This window comes from Notamacropus eugenii, chromosome 3 (genome assembly GCF_028372415.1).
Source record: "Notamacropus eugenii isolate mMacEug1 chromosome 3, mMacEug1.pri_v2, whole genome shotgun sequence".
Classification (NCBI taxonomy): Eukaryota; Metazoa; Chordata; class Mammalia; order Diprotodontia; family Macropodidae; genus Notamacropus; species Notamacropus eugenii.
The window spans coordinates 474,313,292-474,335,200 of record NC_092874.1 but is presented as its reverse complement, the minus strand read 5'-3'; the positions used below and the strand labels follow the sequence as shown (position 1 = coordinate 474,335,200).

The 21,909-nt window shown below is 45.2% G+C and overlaps 1 protein-coding gene across 6 annotated transcripts in view; it reads right to left on the bottom strand.

Annotated features, from left to right (window-relative positions):
* The window catches only part of ARHGEF3 (Rho guanine nucleotide exchange factor 3), a 301,074-nt gene that overhangs the window by 250,845 nt on the left and 28,320 nt on the right, over positions 1–21,909 (bottom strand). For 3 of the 6 annotated variants that reach the window (XM_072598996.1, XM_072598998.1, XM_072599004.1), the window contains one exon: positions 17,112–17,201. In XM_072598996.1, coding sequence (XP_072455097.1) covers positions 17,112–17,201 — 90 coding nt within the window. Of the gene's footprint in view, positions 1–2,660; positions 2,744–14,701; positions 14,812–17,111; positions 17,202–19,117; positions 19,277–21,909 lie in introns of those variants that run through there. The other 3 variants (XM_072598997.1, XM_072599000.1, XM_072599001.1) reach the window with 3 other exon arrangements.

Here is a 21,909-nt window from a genome sequence, read left to right as displayed (position 1 = left end):
CAGCACTTTGCAAAGTGCTTTATTACATGTCTTCCCACTAAAGAATGACCACTTAGCACATTGGAGGCACTGCTCCTGTTTGGCAAGTTGAGGAAACTGAGGTTGGGGGGGAGAAGGGACACATGCCATGAGGATAGTGGCACAATATTTGTGATGGGTTAATAACCATAATGGAAGGAATTTGTATTAGATTTGCCCCATGTCGAAGATGGGACTCGAACAAGCCAGCTCTGTATCCACTAGGTCAAGCTGCTTTTCTAGTTGTTAATAATAATTTAAAAAGAAAAAAAATGGTAAGAACCCAACCCTGGCATTGAAGCTAAATGGGGCCCATCTTGCCTGAGTTGAGAAAGTAAAGTCAGCACTTTTCATGCCCCAGCCCTTTGGTCAGTCTCATAAAGAAAGAGTATATATAGAAAGCCTCGAAGCAGCATTAGAGGAATGAGAGATCAAATCTTTGAAAATCCAAGCTAGGAAAACACCTGTTGCTGATGCCAAGGCCACGCCCAATCCCAGCAGCCCGAGCTATCCTATGCCTCATTCCAAAGGACCAGAAGGATTCTCAACATTGTTAGACAGATCATGTCAACTTTGCCGCCCCTCTGGCCCATCAGCCAGGCCAAGGCCCGGGCTTCTGAGCTGACCCAGCAGCCTCTTAACCATGGGATTGGTCATTGGCTATCCCCCTCCCATCTGCACCCAGTTCAGAATCCTACATTATAGAAAGCAAAGAGCTCAGACATCTTCTGGTCCAAGTTCTCATTCTGAAGAGGAAGGAAGGCTCTAATGAAGAAACCACAGTCATTGACAGGTTCTTCTCTGGCTATGGCCAGTCTGATGCAAAGAGCCCCCCATAAAGAATCAGAGGACCTGGGGCCCGTCTCTCCTTTTCTCCTGGGATTCAGGCAAAGTCACTGAACATCACTGAGGTTCTGCTTCCAATTCTAGGATCCTATGAACCCTGGGCAAGTTATTTAACCCCATCTGTAAAAGCAGACTAAGACTGCTTAGGGAATCTGCCTCCTAAGCTCCAGATGAGAAGTAAAGTTCTGCATAAATATAATTTACAGGCAGCTAGATGGCACAGAGGATAGAACGCTGGAACGGAAGTCAAGAAAACGTGAGTTCAAATCTGGCTTAAACACTCACTAGCGGTGCCACCCTGGGCAAGTCACTTACTCTCTCTGTATGTCTCAGTTTCTTCATCTGTAAAAAGGAGATAAAAGCCTCTACCTCATAAGGCATGCAGAGGTAACATATGTAAAGTACGTTGGAAATGTTAAAGTCCCATAGAAATGCTGGCTATTAACATAGGCCTTTAATGGCCGCTCGTCTGGATCTTTCACGCATGGGTGCCCTCTCTTCCCGCCACAAGACCGTAAAGATCCCTCCTTCCTGCCCAGTACCTCGCCTGTGCCTGGCACACGGCTCGAGAGGCTAGGTCATTTCAACGCTTGTTGAATCCAAACTGACTCACTTTCATCTCAAGTTTATTTTGGCTTCTCAGATTGTCAATAGGTTCATAAATCAACAACGTGAGAGATTTACTTCCCCCCTGAAGAGCTTGAAAAACCAGTAGTTCCAGACACCACAGTACAGAACATGTTAATCATAGCAGTTACAGAACCCTTCCAACACTTCTGATCACATTGTGTCTACACAAGAAACATGCTGTGTGTGGGTGTATGCATGTATGTGTGTACGTGTGTGTAAGTGTGCATGTATGTGCACTTGTGTGTTCTGTTGATCTTGAGGTATCCCCAGGTCTGTTTATTTCAAGATCCTGTGTGGAAAGTTACAAGTTTCACAATGAAAAAGATGAAGCCAAGGTAATTTTTTTTGGCTTAAGGGAGGATTCCTTCCCTTTTACTACAGCTCCCATAGTACTTCAGAAATAGAGGCAGACAGAGATGAAGTCTCCCCTGTTAACCTTCCTTTCTCTGTAGGAGGCCCTCCATGGGACACTCCACTGGACACCTAAGTCACTCTCCCTTCCCAGACCTGCTGTGTGTTACTTAGGTTCCATCAGGTCCCTGGCTTTTAGTGTTTCTGGTCTGTCTCCACTGAAAGCCTCCTACTCCACCTCTATAATGAAAAAGGAAGGAAGGAAAGAAAGAAAAAAGCAGAGAGGGAGAGGAGAGGAAAGGAAAGGAGAGGAGGGGAAGGGAGGGGAGGGGAGGGGGAGGAGGGGAAGAGAAAGGAGAGGAGAGGAATGAAAAGGAAAGAAGAAGGAAAGAAAGAAAGAACGAGTAGCACACTTTTCTCCATCCATGAGCTCGTAAGGCCCCCTGGATGCTGGAAGCCTCCTCATCTGTCTGCCTTTGGCCAACCACAACCAGTCTTTGGCTTCACTCAGGCCAAGGGTTCCCTCCCAAGCCTCCAGGCAGTGAATGGATCCTGGCCTGGCTCAGGGTGACTCATTTGCTCCACATGAAATGGTGCCCTGGCAAAGTAGGGTGGCAATCTCCCCCTCCGGGCCTTGGTCATGGGCCCCCATGCCCTGGGCTTTCCTGGAAGAGGCAGTTGTGGCCAGCAGCTCTGCCCAGTGGCCAGGCACCACAGGGATTTGCCTGGTTAGTTCTACTGTCAGAAGTTTGCCAAAGAGAGCTGAACAATGTGAATTCTTTAGCCTGGGTGTGGTAAAAAAAACCTCGACTCACCTCCAACTCAGATCTGGGGTTTCTGGTCCCTGCTCTGTGGTCAACTCCTCGGGTGAGCCTGGGAAGGCTGATCTCCATGCCTGAAGCCCTGACTGCCTCCTCCTGGCCCCAATAGTCCTCAATGGTCCCAGCACGGCAGGAGCACTGGAGTTATGTCCCTGCACAATTAGGTCTGAGAGTCAGACCACTGTGGGAAAATGGAAACAACCTGTATTTGGAGACTTCTGCACACTCCCCCATGTCGAAGGTCGGATGCTCTCCCTCCCTGATTCCTGGAAGATTTAGCTCAAAGAGCACTGAGTCCCCATTGAGAACCCCATGCCTGGAGTCAGGAAGCCCTGAGTTCAAATCTGAGCTCAGACCCAAACTCTTTCTCCCTCAGTTACCTTAACTGTAAAATGGGGACAATAATAGCACCCACCTCTCAGGGCTGTTGATAGCTTCTACCCAGTGCTTTGCAAACCTGCATGGAGCCTAGAACACTAGTTCTAGGTCAACCCCAGAAGGTAAGTCCATGCGCTCTGTGACTAGTGCAGAGCCATCATACTGGGCCCACTCTGCCAAGATGAGGCTGGGCACTGGAGAAACCAGCGCCTTCTACTTGCCCACAACTCAGCGGTCTCTACAAGGTCCTTTGTTGACTCTCCCCACCCAGGCCACTCTAGGCAGTTAGAAGAACCCATAGAGCTGACCCAAACATAAATAAATCTTCAACAGATTATTTTTTTAAAAATAATTATGAAGTATTTAAAATATATTAAATAATTATTATTACTGGAATGTAAGGTCTTTGAGGGCAGGGACCATTCTGTTTGCTTGTTCATGTATCCCCAACCCTCAACTCAATGCCTAACATATGATCAATACTCATCTGTCTGACTATCATCATCGCCGTCATCATCATCATCGCTAGCATTTACGCAGCACTTTCAAGGCTGTAAAACATTTTGCATCCAATTGTCTCATTTGGTTTGAATCTCACAGCCTCCTGTGAGGTACGTGCCATTATCACTCATTTACAGATGGGTAATCTGAAGCTGAGACAGGTAACATAGCTAACGTGTCTGAGGCAGGATTTGAACTCACTCATTCCTGGCTCAAATTCCAGCACGCTGTCCGCTACACCTGTCCCTCACTTCCCCTAGGTACAAAGTCAAGGCTCACTCCAAGGGCATGAGCAGGGCATGATGGACATAAGCATAATTAGCCAACAGTTGTTAATTAAGCACCTTCTAGGTGCACAATCAGTGTGCCAGGCCCTGTGAGTCAGGGTACAGCACACCAAAAATGAAAAGCGACCTGGGGGAGGTGCATGGAGGATGCCAAGCCAAAGATGTAAGTGGAGTGAAAAGCAGGGAAGGTCAAAGGGCCCTGGAAGTGAGAGAAGACTTAGCAAGGGGTGGCCCATACCTTTCATTAGTGTCTGCACTGTGCCAAGAGGAAGACCCCAGCCAGCCTCCCATCCACCATGTAGAGAAGGACAAGGATGCAGTGATGTAGCGACCTGGGTTGCCCTCTCCAACCCTGACCCTCTTCACCAGACATACTGACACAGAAGGCCCCCAGAAGCTTGCCCTTTCTGATCTCTGAAGGAGAACTTCCAATACCTCTGCTGTGTCTAGAGCCATGGAGGGTAGGTGGCCCAGGGTCTGGGGATACTAGATTTGAAAACTGCTTTCCTTGTCTCAGTTGGATCTTTTGGAGTTATTCAGTTCAGCCCCTTCTATTTGTCATTATCCCATGGCTCACTGGGTCAGCTCAGGCCATATGGAAGCATGGACATGCAATGTTCTCTCTCTGGGCAGGGCTTGCTTTGGAGGAAAAACACCAGCATCTGCATTTCATTTTTCATCTGGATGGGGCCAGCCCAGGGAGAACCCCATACCAATGCCCAAGAAGAAATCGGTTGTGCTGTAATGGGGATTTCCTCTTTTCTTCTTGAACCCACCAGAAGGAAGATTCTTCGTCAAGGTCAAGTGAGAGGCAGCTTTATTCACCTACACTTCAAAGAGCATCCCATTCCTCCCCATCAATGTTCACTGTCGCTTCAAATTTAAGCAACAGCAAACGCTGACACAAATCCCTATTGATCCTCCTGGACTCCTAGAAATGGCAACTTTTTCATCCATTAGTCCACAACTATGTATTAAATACCTCTTATATGCCAGCCAATAAGCACAAGGCAAGAATTCTGACTATTGGCGAGAGCCTAGCTTGTCTCTCACTCTCTGAAGGGATATAAAGAAACCTCAAATGCATACCCATAGACTCAAGCTTACACACATGTGCACAACCTTTTGCATCCTCAGTGCCAAACAGAGTCCCCATCACATACTAGGCACTTAAATGCCAGTGGACTTGACAGACAAACCAAAATGAGAAAATTTATCTACAATCTCATTCATTCCTGAGTTATTCAAAGATATAGAATGTCTGTCCATCCTTTGACACTTTTATCCCATGTTCTCCCAAAAGTTCACTAAAAGAGGATGTCATCCGGCGCAATGCGTCAAAAATACCAGAGGATCAACCTGCCTGGCCACTCGCCATCCTTGGCTCTTCCCAGGTGACCAGCCCAACTTTGCTTTCTGCTGTAAGATTTCCCAATGGATGGCACTTTTCTTTCCAATTTCTCCCTGATCATAAGCTGTAAATTACTGCTGCCCCCACTGCCTTCTGTAGGGTACCCAGCTTTTCTCTTAGAAGCGGTAGTGTTCCAGGTTTCACTCTTGTAAAGCCACTCTTTTAGCAAAGTGGGCTAAAGGCTAGAAAGAGCTTTGCAACCTCCTAAAAGCAAAACTAGCTTGCTTTTCCTGCTGTGATTCAACTCCGACCTCAGCTATTTGTTCATTTACACTGTTCCACGTTCACATACTGGTTTTTGGGTAATGCAATAGGGAATCCATCCAAAACACATGCTGAAATCTGGAAATTAGATATTTTCCACCCACTTGGTCTTCTCTGTATAGATGGACTGACTACACTCTTTTGAGTGATTGTGGATTATATGTGAGTGATTATATGTCCTATATATACATATATATGGAAATACATGTGTGTACATGTCAAATTTATTTTTAATTTCAAGATAGATACAGATAGAGATAGAGGGAAAAGATGCATGACAAAATGAAATCCATGTGCCATCACCAGAAAGAACTGGTATCACTGGTCTCCAGTGAGGGACTCGATCAGCCCACCAGTATTTCCCAAGTCCTTCTTCCATGCCAGGCATTGTGCTAGATGGTGGAGACCCCAAGTCTAGAGAAGTAGTTTTGGTTCATGTTTTAATATTCTGTATTCTCCCTAGGTCATTGTGGAATTATTTGTTTTTAAAGCAAGAGCTTCAACACTGAACTTTGCCAATTATTTTGCAGCATGTATAATGGACAGAGAGTCAGCCTTGGATTCAGGAAGACCTGAGTTCAAATTCTGCTGTGTGCATAACTCTGGGTAAATCACAACCTCTCAAGGGCCCAGGCAGCTCTTTAAGACTCTAAAAGAGTAGGTGCTGACCTTGCATGGGGCAGGGTGCCCGAATCATGATGGGGTAGTCCCTCTTGTGGTGCAGATCAAAGAACTGGGCCCAGATAGAATACTAATGGAGCACAATGGGCTGTCCATCCATCATCCTACATGCTCACCATCTGACCAGCCCATCTCCATTTTCTGTCCTTTACACTGTTTCTCCCTCCTATTTCATTATCTGAAACGTACTGCAGCCTCCTCTTACCCACCTTGTATCTTTCCATTGCCTCCACATGGTCATCAATTCTTTGGAAAAGACTGTATTAGACTCTAAGCTCCTTATCAAGACTTTCCTTTCCTTCCCCAGCACTGAACATAATAATTAGCACATAGTAGGTGCTTAATAAATGTTTATTGATCGACTATTCCTTCCATAATTTGCAGCTAGGAGAATACTGGTCCTAAATTGGAGGTCCTTTGCTTCAGGGACAAGCTTGGGGTCACAAGAAGCTCTGTCCAGTTTTCCAAAGGCAATCTAGCTTTCTCTCCTCCTCCTGGCCTTCATTGAGAATGATGCCATATTGACATAATGTAATGTTAAAGTAGAAGTGTGCAGCAGCTGATAGAAAGCTGGCCTTGGAGTCAAGGTTTAGGTTCAAGGTCCCCTCTTACAACAACAGGCTGTGTGACCCTGGGCAAGTCACACATCTCAGTGATCCAGGCAAATCTCTAAGACTATAAAGTACAGAGAAATTTCTATTAGTTGAAGAAGTTTCCCCACTGAGAGTTTCTTACCCCAAAGAAACCAGAAGTCTTATCCACCTATGTTTGTGTGTTTATCATTTTATTGTCACTATTATATGTGTATTTTGGGGCTGTTAGATCATTTCAGTCATGTGACACTTTGTAACCCCCTGTGGAGTTTTCTTGGCAAAGATACTGGTTTGCCATTTTCTTCTCTGGTTCATTTTACAGATGAGGAAACAGGCAAACAGGGCAAAGTGACTTGTCCAGGGTCTCACAGCTAGCAAGTGTCTGAGGCCAGATTTGAACTCAGGTCTTCCTGACTCCAGGTCTAGTGCTCTATCCACTGTGTCACCTAACTGCTGTGTGTGTGTGTGTGTGTGTGTGTGTGTGTGTGTGTGTGACTGTGTACACATATAATAGAGGTAATAAAATGATAAATATTATTTCAAGGACAAATGGACGGACCCAAATGAGAAGGCAGAGAATAAGGTCAACAGCATGAAAAATGCATACAGACTATCTACACACACATATCCACATGCACACACATGTGCATGCATACACACATGCATGCACACACATATGTACAGGCAAGTGTGTGTGCATCTATGAAAAGCAAGTCCCCAGAAGCAGAAGGGACATTCCTTGGCAGACTTTGGGAAGTGACCCAGAACAAAAGCATTCATGGTTTCTCTGCTGAATGTCCGCTTGCCTGGTTCTGATCTGTTAAACACTAACGTTCTTGGGTTAAGATTGTATTCCTTAAATCATACGTTTATTTGACTCCCTAGTTACATGACATCTCTGAAGAGCTCGATTATAATGTTTTGGCAATTCAGAAAAGTGGGCGATGAACCACTTTAGGCTAGAGGGTCAAGGATGGGCCTGAATTGGATACGCAGAAGAAAGGAATGAGGGTATTATTACATGCAGGAGGCAAATATCCTTTACACTCAACACCCTAAAAAAGAATTTGGAGATTTTGTTATACTAACAAAAGGATGAAAATGTGGAACTTGAAGAAAGGAAGTCACAAGAAAACTAAAACAGGCCTACATCATCTCCAGCCACCAGACGTGACTATCCAAGGCAGTTTTGCCAATTCGCCTCCTTTTTTCTAGGATGCTGTCACAGAAAGAGCACTGGTTATGTAGCCAGTACCTGGGTTCACATCCCACCTTTACCACTTACTACATTGTGTGACCTTAGCCAAATCATTTAACCTCCCTAGGCCTCAGTTTCCTCATCTGTAAAATGAGGGGATTGGAGCAGATAAGCCCTAGAAGTCTCTTTTTATTCTAAATCTATGATCTAAATTAAGCCTTGATTGAGACCCCCTCTTCCCCAATCCTTCTAACTGGAGGGTGGCATACCAAACTCCTCCCAAGGCAGAAACTGAACTCTCAGCCTCACTCCATTCAGCACCTGCTGCTCTGTCTGGTTTCACCTCCATGGAAGAAGAGTTCTGCCCATTCCCCATTCCTGTCTCCTTTTGTGTGTCATCTCCTCCTTTAAACTGCAAGTTCCTTAAACGCAGAGACTGTCTTTCTTTTTATTAACTGTAGCTCCAGCACATGGTGCATACTAGGTGCGTAATCAGTGTTTATTGGGTTGGATTCCAGAAGTCATCTCGATCAACCCCCAAGTTAAGGAGAGAAAGGATGGAGGACCCAAGAGATTAAGTGATTCACCCAAGATCACACAGTGTCAGGATTCAGACTCAGGCCCTATGACCCAAGTTCAAGTACTGACATTTGTCCTCAAGTAAAGACTTCCTAACGGAGATTAGAATAGAATCTTGGAGTTCATAACCTCACTCAATGAGCATTTAATAAATGTTTCCCAAGAGTCAGGCACTAGGAATGCAAATACACCCCTCTTCCAAACCCCTCTCTTATACAGATGATGAAACTAAGGTGCAACAAGGCCAAAGCGACAGTCCCAAGGCTAGAGTTACTGACAGTTTCTTGTTATCTTGCACTCCTAGTGGCCCTAAATCCTTCACTCTTTGCCCAGCTCTCTCCTCATCTTTCTAAGGGGAAACTATCTCAGGTAGGGAGAAACAAATGACTTGTCCACACCCCAATCTATCCCAATAATCCTAGTAGGCAATGGGAGCAGGGTGGGTCTGGGGGAGCAATTCTCTGAACTCCCTTCAACAGACGGACACACTGTACAGACCAAAACAGCTGCCCCTAAAAATATAGCTCATGTGGTCATAAGGAATGCATGTGCAGCTGGGCTTGTCCTTCCCCAAGCAAAGTGGACAGGACGGGCATGGGCTGGGGCCATGGGCAGATGGAGCTGGCTCATAAATGCTCCAGCTTCCATGAGGAATACTACACCCCAAGCCTATGTATGAGGAAGAATAAGAAAAAAGGTAGACCAGAAATGAGCCTCACAAGCTCTAGGACTCTCAAATTGTAAAGTATCCTTCATTATTTAAAGACTGAAATAATATTATATTATCATGAGACTTTTATTACTATTACTAATGCTACATTATAGCAATAATTATGGTGATTGACATTTGCGTAACTGTTTAAAGCTCAAGGCTTCCTTAAGACTTTTTGGGACTCCTTGCTAGAGTGTTTGGGGCACTGAGAGATGCTGAATGATTTGTCTTTCTGTCCCAGAGATCACCCCTCTGTCCCCTACACCAAGATGCCTCTATCCATACCACTTCATAGAGATGATACATGATCTGCTCATGGTCACCTCCTGCCCCCCCACCCCCACCCCACTACTCACACCACACAGTTATTGCCAGTCTCTAATAAGTCAACGTCTAGAAAGCTCTTTGTACCCATAAAGAGCTAGCATATTATAAACCCCTTTATAGATAGGAACTACCATTATTACTGCTTGGAGCAAAGAATCAAAGGTTATAGCAAATGGGATAATGTGTACAAGGCACTTAGCAGCCTTACAGTGAGTGCTCCATAAACGTGAGCAATTTGGTTTTCCCATTTTCTATATGATGGCATTCAGATGGAAACAACCCCAAGACAAGTTTTATCCCATTCATGTTATTTTGCGTTTAATGTCCAGATGCCTACTAGGCAGGCCTTATGGAATAAATATGTGGAAATGCAAACTCATCTTCCGGAGGCTCATGGAAAGCATCTTTTGGAACTTTCCTGCGGCATACAGGATCATTGGTTCCCACATAATTTCTTCTGCTGGGTCTCTTTGTTTTTTATTCCACATAATCTGGATCGCTTGAGCATTCAGTAAGTTGGCATCTATTCCAATGCTCTCAGACTTTTATGGGTCAATGTTATGTCCAAGCAACTGTGGCCCGCAATATTGTCTGCAATAACGCTCTGGTTGCAGTACAGGTGATTACTTGAATTCTAAAGGATATGTGGGGGTTAGGTAGGTGGCACAGTGGATAGAGGGCCAGGACTGGAGTCAGGAAGACTCTCTTCCTGAGTTCAAAACTGGCCTCAGATACTTATTAGCTGTGTGACCCTGGACAAGCCACTTAGCTCTGTTTGCCTCAGTTTCCTCATCTGTTAAATGAGCTGGAGAAGGACATGGCAAACCACTCGAGTATCTCTACCAAGAAAACTCCACAAAATGTCACAAAGAGTTGGGCACGACTAAAATGACTGAACAAACTTGTAGTACAAGGATTTCTTGCAATTAATTTATGAAGGATAGGGAGCTTCTGAAGCATATTTCTGGCCACTTGTTATGTAAGAGAAGCTAAATTTTTTTAGTTCCCTACTTTCTACCCTTCCCTTCTAAATTACCCTACCCTTCCCAGTACAAAATCTGCATGACCCAGTAAGCACCAAGGTTTTTAAAGGACAACTCTTCTGTAATTTCTGAGGGTAATAACCTAGTCTTGCATTTCTATCATAAATCTCTGTTTCTGTAAATAAATCCACATCCATCTGACGCTCCTACTTGTACTTATTGTGGGTTGAGCTCATGTGACCATCGCCCACAGAGGGGCTTTTTGGTTCCAATCCTGAATCTGAGCTGTCTCACAGACTCCATCCGGATGTAGTTCCTAAGTCTAGAGATGGGGACCTCTTTTCAGTCTTGTTTTCTGCAGTGGTGTCTGTAGCTGGTATTTCTGCCAAGTTTTAACTTATTTGTCATCTCAGAACACCTATCAATTCTCTTGCTCCTTTTTGCGGAAGGTGTTCACCGTGCTGTCAGTGTCTCTAGGGACAGATTTGTATTTTGGTGCTTTCTGAATCCACTCTCATCACCATCATCATTATTATCACATATCCATTTAGGCAAAAAATAGGAGAGCACTTGTCAACAAAATACAGTCGGGGCCATGCTTCCAGCAAACATTCTCCTTCCTTTGTCCCTTCCTTCTAGCACTACTTTCCCCCAACCAACTCCGGTTTATCTATCTGTTGCCCCTTCTGAGGTGGGGGAAGGCAGCAGTAGTCTATACAAAGAACAGGCCAACAATTTTGATAAGCAGGTGTTGGGGAAATGATAATGACCTCCTGCTGCTCAGCTGGGGGGAGGACAAAGGGGACCTTGTGTCACAGCCTGGTCATGTGACTTCGGAACTTGTTTCCCCTAAGATAGACAGACACACTGAGACATGAGAAGTACCCCTAAAAGGGAAAAGGCATCATTACAGCAAGGACAACTTCAATTCCCTCAAAAATTCTGGGCCATGTATCGTTTGCTCTTAAATCTTTCCCCAATAATTATGGCAGATAAAGATAGGCTGGCCAAAGCCTCAGATAATGAATCCCTCCCTCCCTTTCCTTTCCTTCCCTCCCCCCGCCCCACTCTCTCTCTCACTGTCAAGCTCCCTTTGAAGGATTGGGCAGCACTAATGAATTCTCTCCCTTTCCTCTCTCCTCTTTCTCTCTCCCTCTTTCTGTCCCTCCTTCCTCCCTCCTCTCTTTCTATTAGGCTGTCAAACTGCACTTGAAGGAGTTAGGCAACATTTCCCGCCTGTAAATGAGCTCCCTTCTACCAGCCCTTGGAAGGAATCCAGCCCTCATCCTGAAAAGAAAAACATCAGCTGACTCCCTTTTGTAGTAAATATGGGTAAACTTGCCCAACAGGCCAATTGAGACCAAAGAGGATCATTCTCCAAATTTAAAATAACGGCAACCACCAGACCCACTCCTGCTGGCACCATGAGCCTCCAGTTCCCAAACTGGAATCTCTCCCTGAGTGGAGGGACCCAACGCTCATGGACAGAAACCCTACCCTGAACTTACAATGACAACAAAAGCTGAAATGTCAAGGTTTCAGTATCTTATCAAAGTCAGCTCCTTTCTTCTTTAGCTCCGTGGGTTCATGGCTGCTCTGAGTCATCAGTAAAATCCCCACATTGTCCAAGGCACACCAGCAACAAGGTCCTATTCATGATCCTCTCTGGAGGCTGAACTTCTCTGAGACCAGCCCTGGACGGTTAGCTAAGGATGCACACAAACGTTCTAGCCCTCAACAGCCTTTGTGACTTCCAGGAAGACAGGAGTGAGAGCTGGCAAGGGAACAGCACAACATTCCCTTCAGAAAACAGCAAAGGAAATGCCAACCAAAAGCCCCCCCACCCCACAACTCCCAGTAACCCCCAAGAGAAATTTGATTTTGGAAAGAAAAAATAAGATGAGGAAACAAACAAAAATATTTAAAAGTACAAACATTAAGAAAAGACATGAAAGTAACTAGAGGAAAACACCAAGATCAAAACTAGAATTTTCTCAAGGTATAAATAAAATGGATAATAAGGAAGAAATGAAATAAAGCATCATGAGATGAAAGAAATGTGTCATTAAGAAATCTCAGCATAGGAGGAAAATCAAATCCAGCATTTTAGCACAATGCCTGAAAAACAGTAGGTGCTTAATAAACGCTTGTTTTGACTTAAGACATTTAGAAAAGTCTGTTTTAAAAAGTCATTTTAATAGATCAAATGAAAATCAGAGTTATTTTAGTAAGGGAGAAGATAGTAACAATAACAGAAGGGGCGGAAGAATGAGTCCACAAAATTATTCTAGTAGAACAAGATTTGAATTTTATGCAACAAAACGTGGCAGGTCTGGAGGTTGAAGAAAAGTTCCGAATTGCTGGGCTTCCCAGAACCTATGACAAAGAGAATGTGAGCATCCTGTTTCAGGAAAGCCTGCAAGAGAATTTCCCAGGGATGTTGGAAAAGAGGATTCAATAACCAAACTAAAGAATTAACTATTCATCGCTTTTTCTCAATGAATTGGGTATGGCCATGAGCATGCTGATTCAAATCTGCAGATAGTACAAGTGACAGGGGGCGAGTAGCTGACACACAGGCTCAGGATCAAGGAAGACCCAGGCAGGCTGGAAGACTGGGCTGAATATGGTAACATGAAGGTGTAGAGATATAAATGAAAAGTTTATATGTAGGGTTAAAAAAGTCAGTCTTCCCAGCTAGGGAATACCATTATGGCAATTAAAAACATTCAAGAGACACATTTCTGGGTACTTGAATCATTTTATTAACAAGACCAGCACATTATTAATAAAAGGATAGTCATTTGGCCATCTCTCTTAGGCCAAAGACAATCATGGTGGCTTCTATGTTTTTTGGAGGAGGAGTGGCAATCAGCTCTGATTGGTTGATACCATGGGAGGTTGTGGCGGATGGCCTGCATCCCTACATGGATCAGTGATATGGTGAAGAAGAAAGACATAGGAGGCGGGGGAAGATAGACCAACTCCATTTATTAATCTGAGGGTCCGGGTATTTATAGACAGAAACTGCAAGCCTATGTGGCATTGTGCTTGTCTCCTGCCCTAGTGATTTAATCCGTCTTATCTTAAAGACTGTGAGCCTAGAGGGCATCTATTTTACATACCCCTTGTTTTCTGTAATTCTCTTGTTTGTCTCATGGAGACAGCAACATCTGGGGGGCATGGAGAGCCATTCCGGATGATAATGAGCACAGTCTCAAAGAACAGTTTCCCTCAAGGTCTATCCAGATCGAGTCAACCGCACTCCACCCTGGCCAACAATTCCCCTTTTCTTATGTTGTAACAGGAGATAAGGTACTTGGGTTTGCTGAGAGAGAAGGCACCTACGAATAGGTGGCCATACAGAGAAATAAAGGGATAGAGGTGATATAGATATGAGCCAATGGAACAGGGAGGCAAAGGGATTGGTTTTAGCAACATAATCCCAAATCGTGCTTGCAGCTTCCTGGGGGTCAAGATTTCCTTGGAGGCCTGATCTATAAATCATGTATGGTGGTATTATAATGGACAGGAGTAACACAAATGGAAATGAACCTATGATCACATCTTATGAACAATCTTGTTTCAAAAACATCAACTTTGTTTCCCACCACCACAACAGTTTCCCCTAAAGTATCCAATAAACTGTACGTACGGATAAACCAATTGACGCAGAGGAAGCCAATGCTGCCACAAAGCTCATTGTCTCTATCTGGTGTCAGGTATACAACACCATGTCAACTCTTCTCCTTATTCTTCAACCGCACTCCACCCTGGCCCTCAACAGGAGGTGGGTTACATTAAAATGAGGGACTGAGAGTAAAAGCCAGTCACCCTTGGACACAGTCTGTTCTCTATTGCCAGACCACCCTCAGCTTAGGGCGATCTAATCAAACAATATGTCATCCGCCCCCAAACCTGAGTGGAACATAATGGGCTTCCCCACCTTGGATTAAATTATTTGTAAAGTTGGGTGAGGTCTAAGCAAGATGAAGGAGATCATCATTATCAGTAATGTCCGTCAAGAGACTAAACTTTTTATTTTTTAAAAACAGGACTTTAGAAGAAGGGGAGAACTGGATCTCCCTGAATTACCGGTTATTAATAATCATTTCTCTCACCATACTTGCCAACCAGGAGAGGATGAGGGAGCCATGGCTAGAAGAGGTTGACTGGAGAAGCAGCGAGGGTCTTAGTGTAACTGCAGGCAGGATGTGGCAGCCCATAGAGTTCTACATTAAAGAGTGACTACATTAAAGCAGCCCTCTAAACAAAATGCTTCTGCATCAGTTGTGCCCCATTCCTGGGAGCTCTCACTCCTCGTTCTTGCTTCCTGGATTCTCTCATTTATTTCAATCATTTCAGTCATGTCTTTCTGACCCCATATGGGATTTTCTTGGCGGAGAATGCTGGCATGGTCTGCTATTTCCTTCTCCAGCTCATTTTACAGATGAGGAAACTGAGGCATACAGTTAGGAAGTACCTGAGGTCAGATTTGAACTCACAAAGAGGATTCTTCCTGACTCCAGGCCCAGCATTCTAGGCACTATGGCACTACCCAACTACCTTGAAGACTCCACTCAAATCCCACCTTCAGCAAGAAGGCTTTCTGGTTCTATATCTCTTGTGCATTGGATTCCTATTGGGTAAGTGAGTCTGGATTTTAATCGTGACCCTGCTACAAACTGGAGAAATGACCCCTAATAAATGGATGAATGGAGGAAAAGGCATTTATTAAGTGTTTACTTGGCACCAAGCAGAGAGCAGTAACTGCTAGGGATACAAAAAAAGAAAAAGACAGTGCTTTCTAGGAGCTCCTGTCCTAACTTGGAGTGGTAGGGCAGGGTAGGATGGGTCCGTGATGAGGTCCTAAGGATGCATCAGTGGGGTGGAGGGTAAGACCAAGGTGACAGTGTACAAGGGAGTTTTTGCCCTGCAAAGAGGGGAATTGGAGGGGCCCAGCCTACCATCACTGGGAAGGAGGGAATGAGCCTAAAGGTTGGAGTGGAAAGAGGAATACTGACATCCTCCACACTGTCAGTAATTGTAAATACCCCTTCACCAAGAAGAGGAGTGTCCTTAGATGTGAGATCTTCCTCCCAGGTGAGTGTGTTCCTTCGCTCAAACTGGGAATTATGCCCCTCTGGACTTCGCCCCAAACCCTGGCATCACAAGCCCTACCCCTGCCTCTGCACAGGGGACACCCAAACATTTGCTGCTGGGTAGGGTGGTCTCTCTCTTAGGTGTCATCCCAAAGGTGATCAATCTCATTCGTTAACAGACTCACAGCCACAGGCTTTCATCCACCATCAAACTCAGTAAAAGCCCAGCCAAGTCAGCTCGTGGACTCTGAGAGCCCAAAGGGCGGAGCCAACACCAGGAAAGTGCTCTCCAATTTCCCCAAGAGGGAGATTTACATGAGTCAGATCATCTCCACCCAGAAAGAGAAGTGTTGGATCAGTCTGACACACACCAGATCTGCCTGCCCACTGCTTGGAGGAGGGGCAGCTTCCTCTTTCCTACAGTATTCTGGGAGCAAAGACAGAGACCTTTCCCTGGTGAAGTCTACTGCCTGCTCATCACTCTGGGCACAAGCTGTTTTTCCAAAAGATCCATACTATTGAAGTATCCTTTGCCAGCTGGGTCACCTATCCTGCTCTCTTTGCTAAGCCTGAGCTCGTTGGCTGACTCCACATACCCTCACCCCAAAGCTCCAAGATACACAATACACACAGCAGGAGTGTCCTCTGCTTTGAAAGGTCGATGTGACCAGCTCCACTGGGTAACAGGAAGCCAAGCCATCCCAGATACCAGCCAGGTCACGGTCAAGTTCTTGTATGAGTCTTCCTGGTTCCATCCACTCACCCTAACCTACACCCCACTTTATACATTCATCTAATCCTCTGCTAAGGCAGAAAACAAAGCAGTAGAGGCTGAGAAAGCCAGGGAACCACCCAGAAGGATGTGGACTCCCCAAGGGAGGCTCAGTAAGACAGCATCCCTTGAAACATCAATCCAACCCCAGTCCCCCATCTGAACCATGTTCAGAGAGGTGAGCTTCTGGTCACAACCAGGTCTCCAGGCCACCATGGCTGTTACATCCCCAACACTGGAAGGTAACCTCCTTGGGGGCAGGCACTCACCTCCTGGACTTTGTATCCATACTACCTGCCACATATAGGCATTTAAATGCTACATCTCTATTTTTTGCCCTGTGAAAAGAACTATGACCATAGAGTTAAACCTCATCAAGAAAGCCAGCGAGTAAGTAGGGATGAGATAGGAAGGGATGGTTTCTAATCACTCCCACCAAGAAAACCCTCTTCTTCTCCCTAATGGTAGGAGGGCAAGGAGGCAAGTCAGGATGGGCCCTGGCTGGGGAAGAGGCCTGTCCAGAATAGAAGGCCAAAATCTCCTCGATCACCAGATCTACAATAGGCACTGTATGAGGTACAGGCAAACCCGACCAGAGTGCCTGCTCTCAGGGAGCTTAGCTTTTGGTTTGTTTGTTTGGGTTTGTATTTCTTTTACCTTTCCTTCCTTTCTTCCGTTCCCGTGCAGGCATATGGGCTCATTACTGTAGAATTGTCCATGGCAGGGCTCCTAACATGTGTCTTCCTCCTTAAAGGAAACAACACACAAGTCAATCATTTAATATTTATTAAGTGCCACTATGCTAAATGCATATGTATAGAGACATGCACAGATATGTTAAAAACTTAAAGGTATTTAAGATGCAAAACTGAACACTCCCCCCAAACCTTCCCCTCTTCTGCCTTCCTTACGGGCACCACCATAGGTACACCCATGATGGGGTACACTCTGAGAAACCCCTTGAACTTCCAGGAATCTTCCCACTTAATCTGGCTTTTCATGCCTTAATTGGTTACCCTTAACCTAGCCTAGCTCTCAGTTGTCTGTTGCCTCCTGCTGTTTCCCACCCTTGATTTCATGGAAATCCCTCTCTCTTGGTTCTAACTTCTGATTATCCCAGTCCCATCGAGGTCCTCTTAGGACTCCTCCTCAAGATCCTCCCATCACCCCAGACTACTAGACCACCCCCAGATCCCTCCCACAGTCTTTTCTGTATATAAGATCTTTCTTGTCTCCATGAAGGTGTTCAGATTCAATCTAGCTGGGATTCAATCTGGCTCTTACGCCTGCGCATATGCTTAGGCTCCTTAAGAGTCAACCCAATGTGGCAGATCTTTAATAAACTTTGTTTTACTTTGGTTTAAGAAGGCTTAAGTCAAATTCATTTGGGCAGGACCCGGGGTACTGGTATTTTGGGGTCCCAAGCACCCCAAACTTCAACATATGGTTCCCTGACCTCAACACTCCCACTATTTCAGTCTCCCAACCTAGGAGTCATGCTGAATTCCTCACTATCTCTCATCCCCCAGATCCAATAAGGTGCCAAGGCTTACAGATTTCACCTTTGCAGCATCTCTCAAATGCACCTCTTTCTCTTCTCTGGCACTGCCCCCACTCTGAGGCAGACCCTCATCATGTCATCCCCAGACCATGGCAGTAGCTGCTGGGTCTGCCTGCCTCAAGTCTCTCCCCATTCCAATCCATCTTCCACTCAGCCACTAAGGTGATCCACCTGCCTAAAGCCCAGGTCTGACCATATCACCTTCATACACAATAAATTCCACTGGCTCCTTATCATCTCCAGGATCAAATACAATAAAGCCCTTCCTAATTTTTGCACTCCTACCTTCTAACCTCTCCCCTTGTCCCCATTCTCTTAGATCCAGTGACACAGGCCTCCCAACTGTTCCACAAACAAGATATTTCAGCTCTAGGTTCCCCAAGCCTGGAATGTGCTCCCGCCTGTGCTCTGACCACTGACTTCCCTGGTTTCCTTTAAGTGCTAACTAAAATCTCGCCTTGGGCTGGAAGCTTTCCCCAATTCCTTTTCATTCTAGTGCCTTCCCTATGCTGATTATTTCCAAACCACCCAGTACACAGACATAAATGTCTGCTCGTCATCCCCATTGGACTGGGAGCTCCCCTAGGGCTGGGGCTGCCTTCTGCCTTTCTTTGTATCCCTAGCTCTTTTAGGACAGTACTTAGCATGCAGTAAATACTTAATCAACGTTAACTGCACCCAGGAACTATATGAACACAATTATAAAACACTTTTCACACAAAGTCAGATCTAAGTAATTGGAAAAACATCAGCTACTTGCGGGTAGGCCAAGCTAACATAAAAACGATAATTCTACTTAAAGTAATGTAGTTATTCAGCACCTTACCAAACTCAAAATCCTATAGACATGAATGTTGAAAACTAAAAATTAATTAATTAATTATAAAAAAGACTAAATAAACCAACACCCCATCCGTATTTTCATTGAAAAAAAAATGTTTCCTGACAAACTAATAATAATAAGCTGAGAAGACTGTCTTACACAACCAAAGGAATTTCAGACAGTATCCAGGTCCCTTAACCATTTAGTCACTAAATATGGAGGGACCATCAGGTTACTTGAGATTAGTTACTTGAGATCAGAAGAATGTCTCAAAGATACCTTGCAGAAAAATCCCACACAGCTCCTGTAGATTAGGAGGAAATCGGACCAGAAAGGGGAAACAACTCTCCAGACTCGGTATGGCCTCTAGGCCTAGAAATGAATGCAGACTTTCTTTGGCTCCTCTATAGACCCCTTTCACCTAGGCAGAATAAGATCCTGGAGGCAGGGAAAGGGTAATTTTCTGTTAATGAATGAATGAAAAACCATTTATTAAATGCTGTCTGTGTCAATCTAAGTGGTCATCATTTTCCTAGAAAAGCCAAGACATCCCCTGCCCTCAGGAAGCTTACCCTCCAGTAAGGGGAACTACTATGCTAGGGGAGTGGAGACCGGGAACAGGCACTTTAATGTGGGAAGGCCAGAAGAACAAAAGGGAACCAAGTAGATGGATACATTTCATTTAGGGACAAGAAATCTGATCATAGCTCAGGGTTCCTGATCCAAAACCTGGAGATGGAGGGAGGAGGTCAGGAAGGGTTGAAATTGTGCCAGGAGGGTCCATCTTCATTCAGGACAAGTGGGGCCCCAGGTCAGGAAGGACAGAAAACAAAATGCAGCAAGAGAAGTTTATTTTTAAAAAACGATAAAAAATTTAAAATAAACTTTTTCAAAATTTAAGTGGGAAAAAAAGAGAGGGGAAGAAACAAGTCAAGCAGAGAAGGGGGAAAGGCATCCTTGGATCATGGACTATCATGAGGAAAGTTAGAGAACTAGGCAGCAGTCTCAAGAGAGATGAGTAGGTTTGTCTGGCTATAGAATATAAACAGCTTATTCGAGGAAGGTCAGGAAAAGGAGGGGGTGGAGAACTGACTGGTGCAAAGCCTTGAAAGTCCAGGACCAAGAACTCAAGTGGGATTAAAAATTCATTGGCTAGACATCTGTGGTCAGGGAAGACTGAGATGAGTACACAGTCTACTGGGCAGTTGGGCAGTGCAGTGGAAAGAGGGGATAGAGTGGGACTTGGAGTCCAGAAGTCTGAGTTTGAATCCTGCCTCAGACGCTTACTAGTTGTGGGAGACTGGAGAAGCCAGCCTCAGTTTGCTCATCTACAAAATGGGTGTAAATAGACAGCCTAACTCTTAGGGCTGTTGTGAGGTTCAAGTGAGATAACATGTACAGTTCTCAAACGAAGTCTATCCACAACAAAGGTGACGTTTGGCACTGCTGATCACCCCTCCTCTGGGATACTCTCTCCTCCCTCCCTTGGTAGGTTTTTGCTTTCCTTTGGTTCTCCTTCCATCTCACCACTCCTCCAGCATCTATACCATGCCCCCTAAGTGGGAGTCTCCCCAAAGTCCTGCCCTTGGCACCATTCTCCTGGTCACCTCATCGGCTCCCACAGGTTAGCTGTGATCTCTAGACTGATGACTTCCACTTCCAGGTACCGCCAGCCCACTATGGTTAATGGACATTTCACTGGATATCTTGGAGACATCTTAATCCTAATATAAAGCTGAACCCATATCCTTTCCCCCCACCCCCCACCCTGCCCAATCCTTTTCCTCTTCTACGCTTCCTTATTTCTGGCAAAGGCATTACTGCCTTTTTTCAGTCTCCCCGGCTCATAATCTAGACCTCATCTTTGACTCTTCACTCCACATATCCAATCAGTTGCCAAATTGTACCATCAGAAAAGAAGGGAAAGGAATAAGCGTGTATATAGTGCCTACTGTGTGCCAGGTGCTAAGTGTTTTTACAAGTGTTATCTCATTTGATCCTCACAACAAGTCTGGGAGGGAGGTGCTATTACTATTCCCATTTTACAGCTGAGGAAACTGTGGCAAACAGAAGTGGAATGACTCGCCCAGGGTCACATGGGTAATAAGTATATGAAGCTAGATTTGAACTTGATATTCCTGGCTGCAGGCCCAGAGCTGGCACTAATGCACCACCTCTCAGTCCTATTGAATTAAATTAAATTTTAATGAATTAACGGTATTTTAAGTACTGCATCACCAGTTTCCTCACATCTGTCGAATCCAACCCCTTGTCTCACACGGCTAGTGTCTAAGTTCAGGCCACCATCCTATCTTACACTGATTATTGAAAAGTCCTCCTCACTGGCCTCCCTCCCTCCAGTCTCTCTCTCCTCCAGTCCATCCTGCACTCAGCTACCAGAGTGACTTTCCTTAAGCAGAGATCTGACCATCTCACTCAATCAATTCCAGGGACTTCCATCACCCAAAGATCAAATATAAACGTCTTTCACAACCTGGAAGTCAGTCAATAAAGATTCCTAAGGGCCTATCATGTGTCAGGTACTGTATTCATTAAACACTGGGCTATACAAAGACAAATAAAAAGGCAGTTTCTGTCCTCAAGGAGTTTACAATCTACGGGGGAAAAATGACACAAAAAAGCAAAAAACGGGGTGCAGGTAGAGGAGAGAGAGGGAAGGAGGTCCCCAGCAGAGGGGGAGGTTCACCTGGCGGGAAATGGAGAGGAGACTGCACTGGGCCCCCTCTCTAAATGCTGTTTGGGGGCTTCCAACATTTACTCCTTATAGAATCCAGAGGAGAAGGGGTTAGACTGCGTGGCTTTTGGGGTCCCTTCTGGCTCTAAATTTATGATTCTATAGGTTTTCCAGGTCCCCAAGTAGGCTGGGAAGGAAAGTCAAGATCATGTTCACAACCCCCAGGCTGCCTGCTGCCACAGCATCTCCAGATCTTAGCAGAACAACCCTCATCTATTCAGCTTCCCTGGGTGGGGGAAGGGAGGCAGGTGAGGGGGGAGGGGGATCAAGACCAAAAGGAAGGCACCCTCCTCTCTGCCCCACGGGTGTCAGGGAT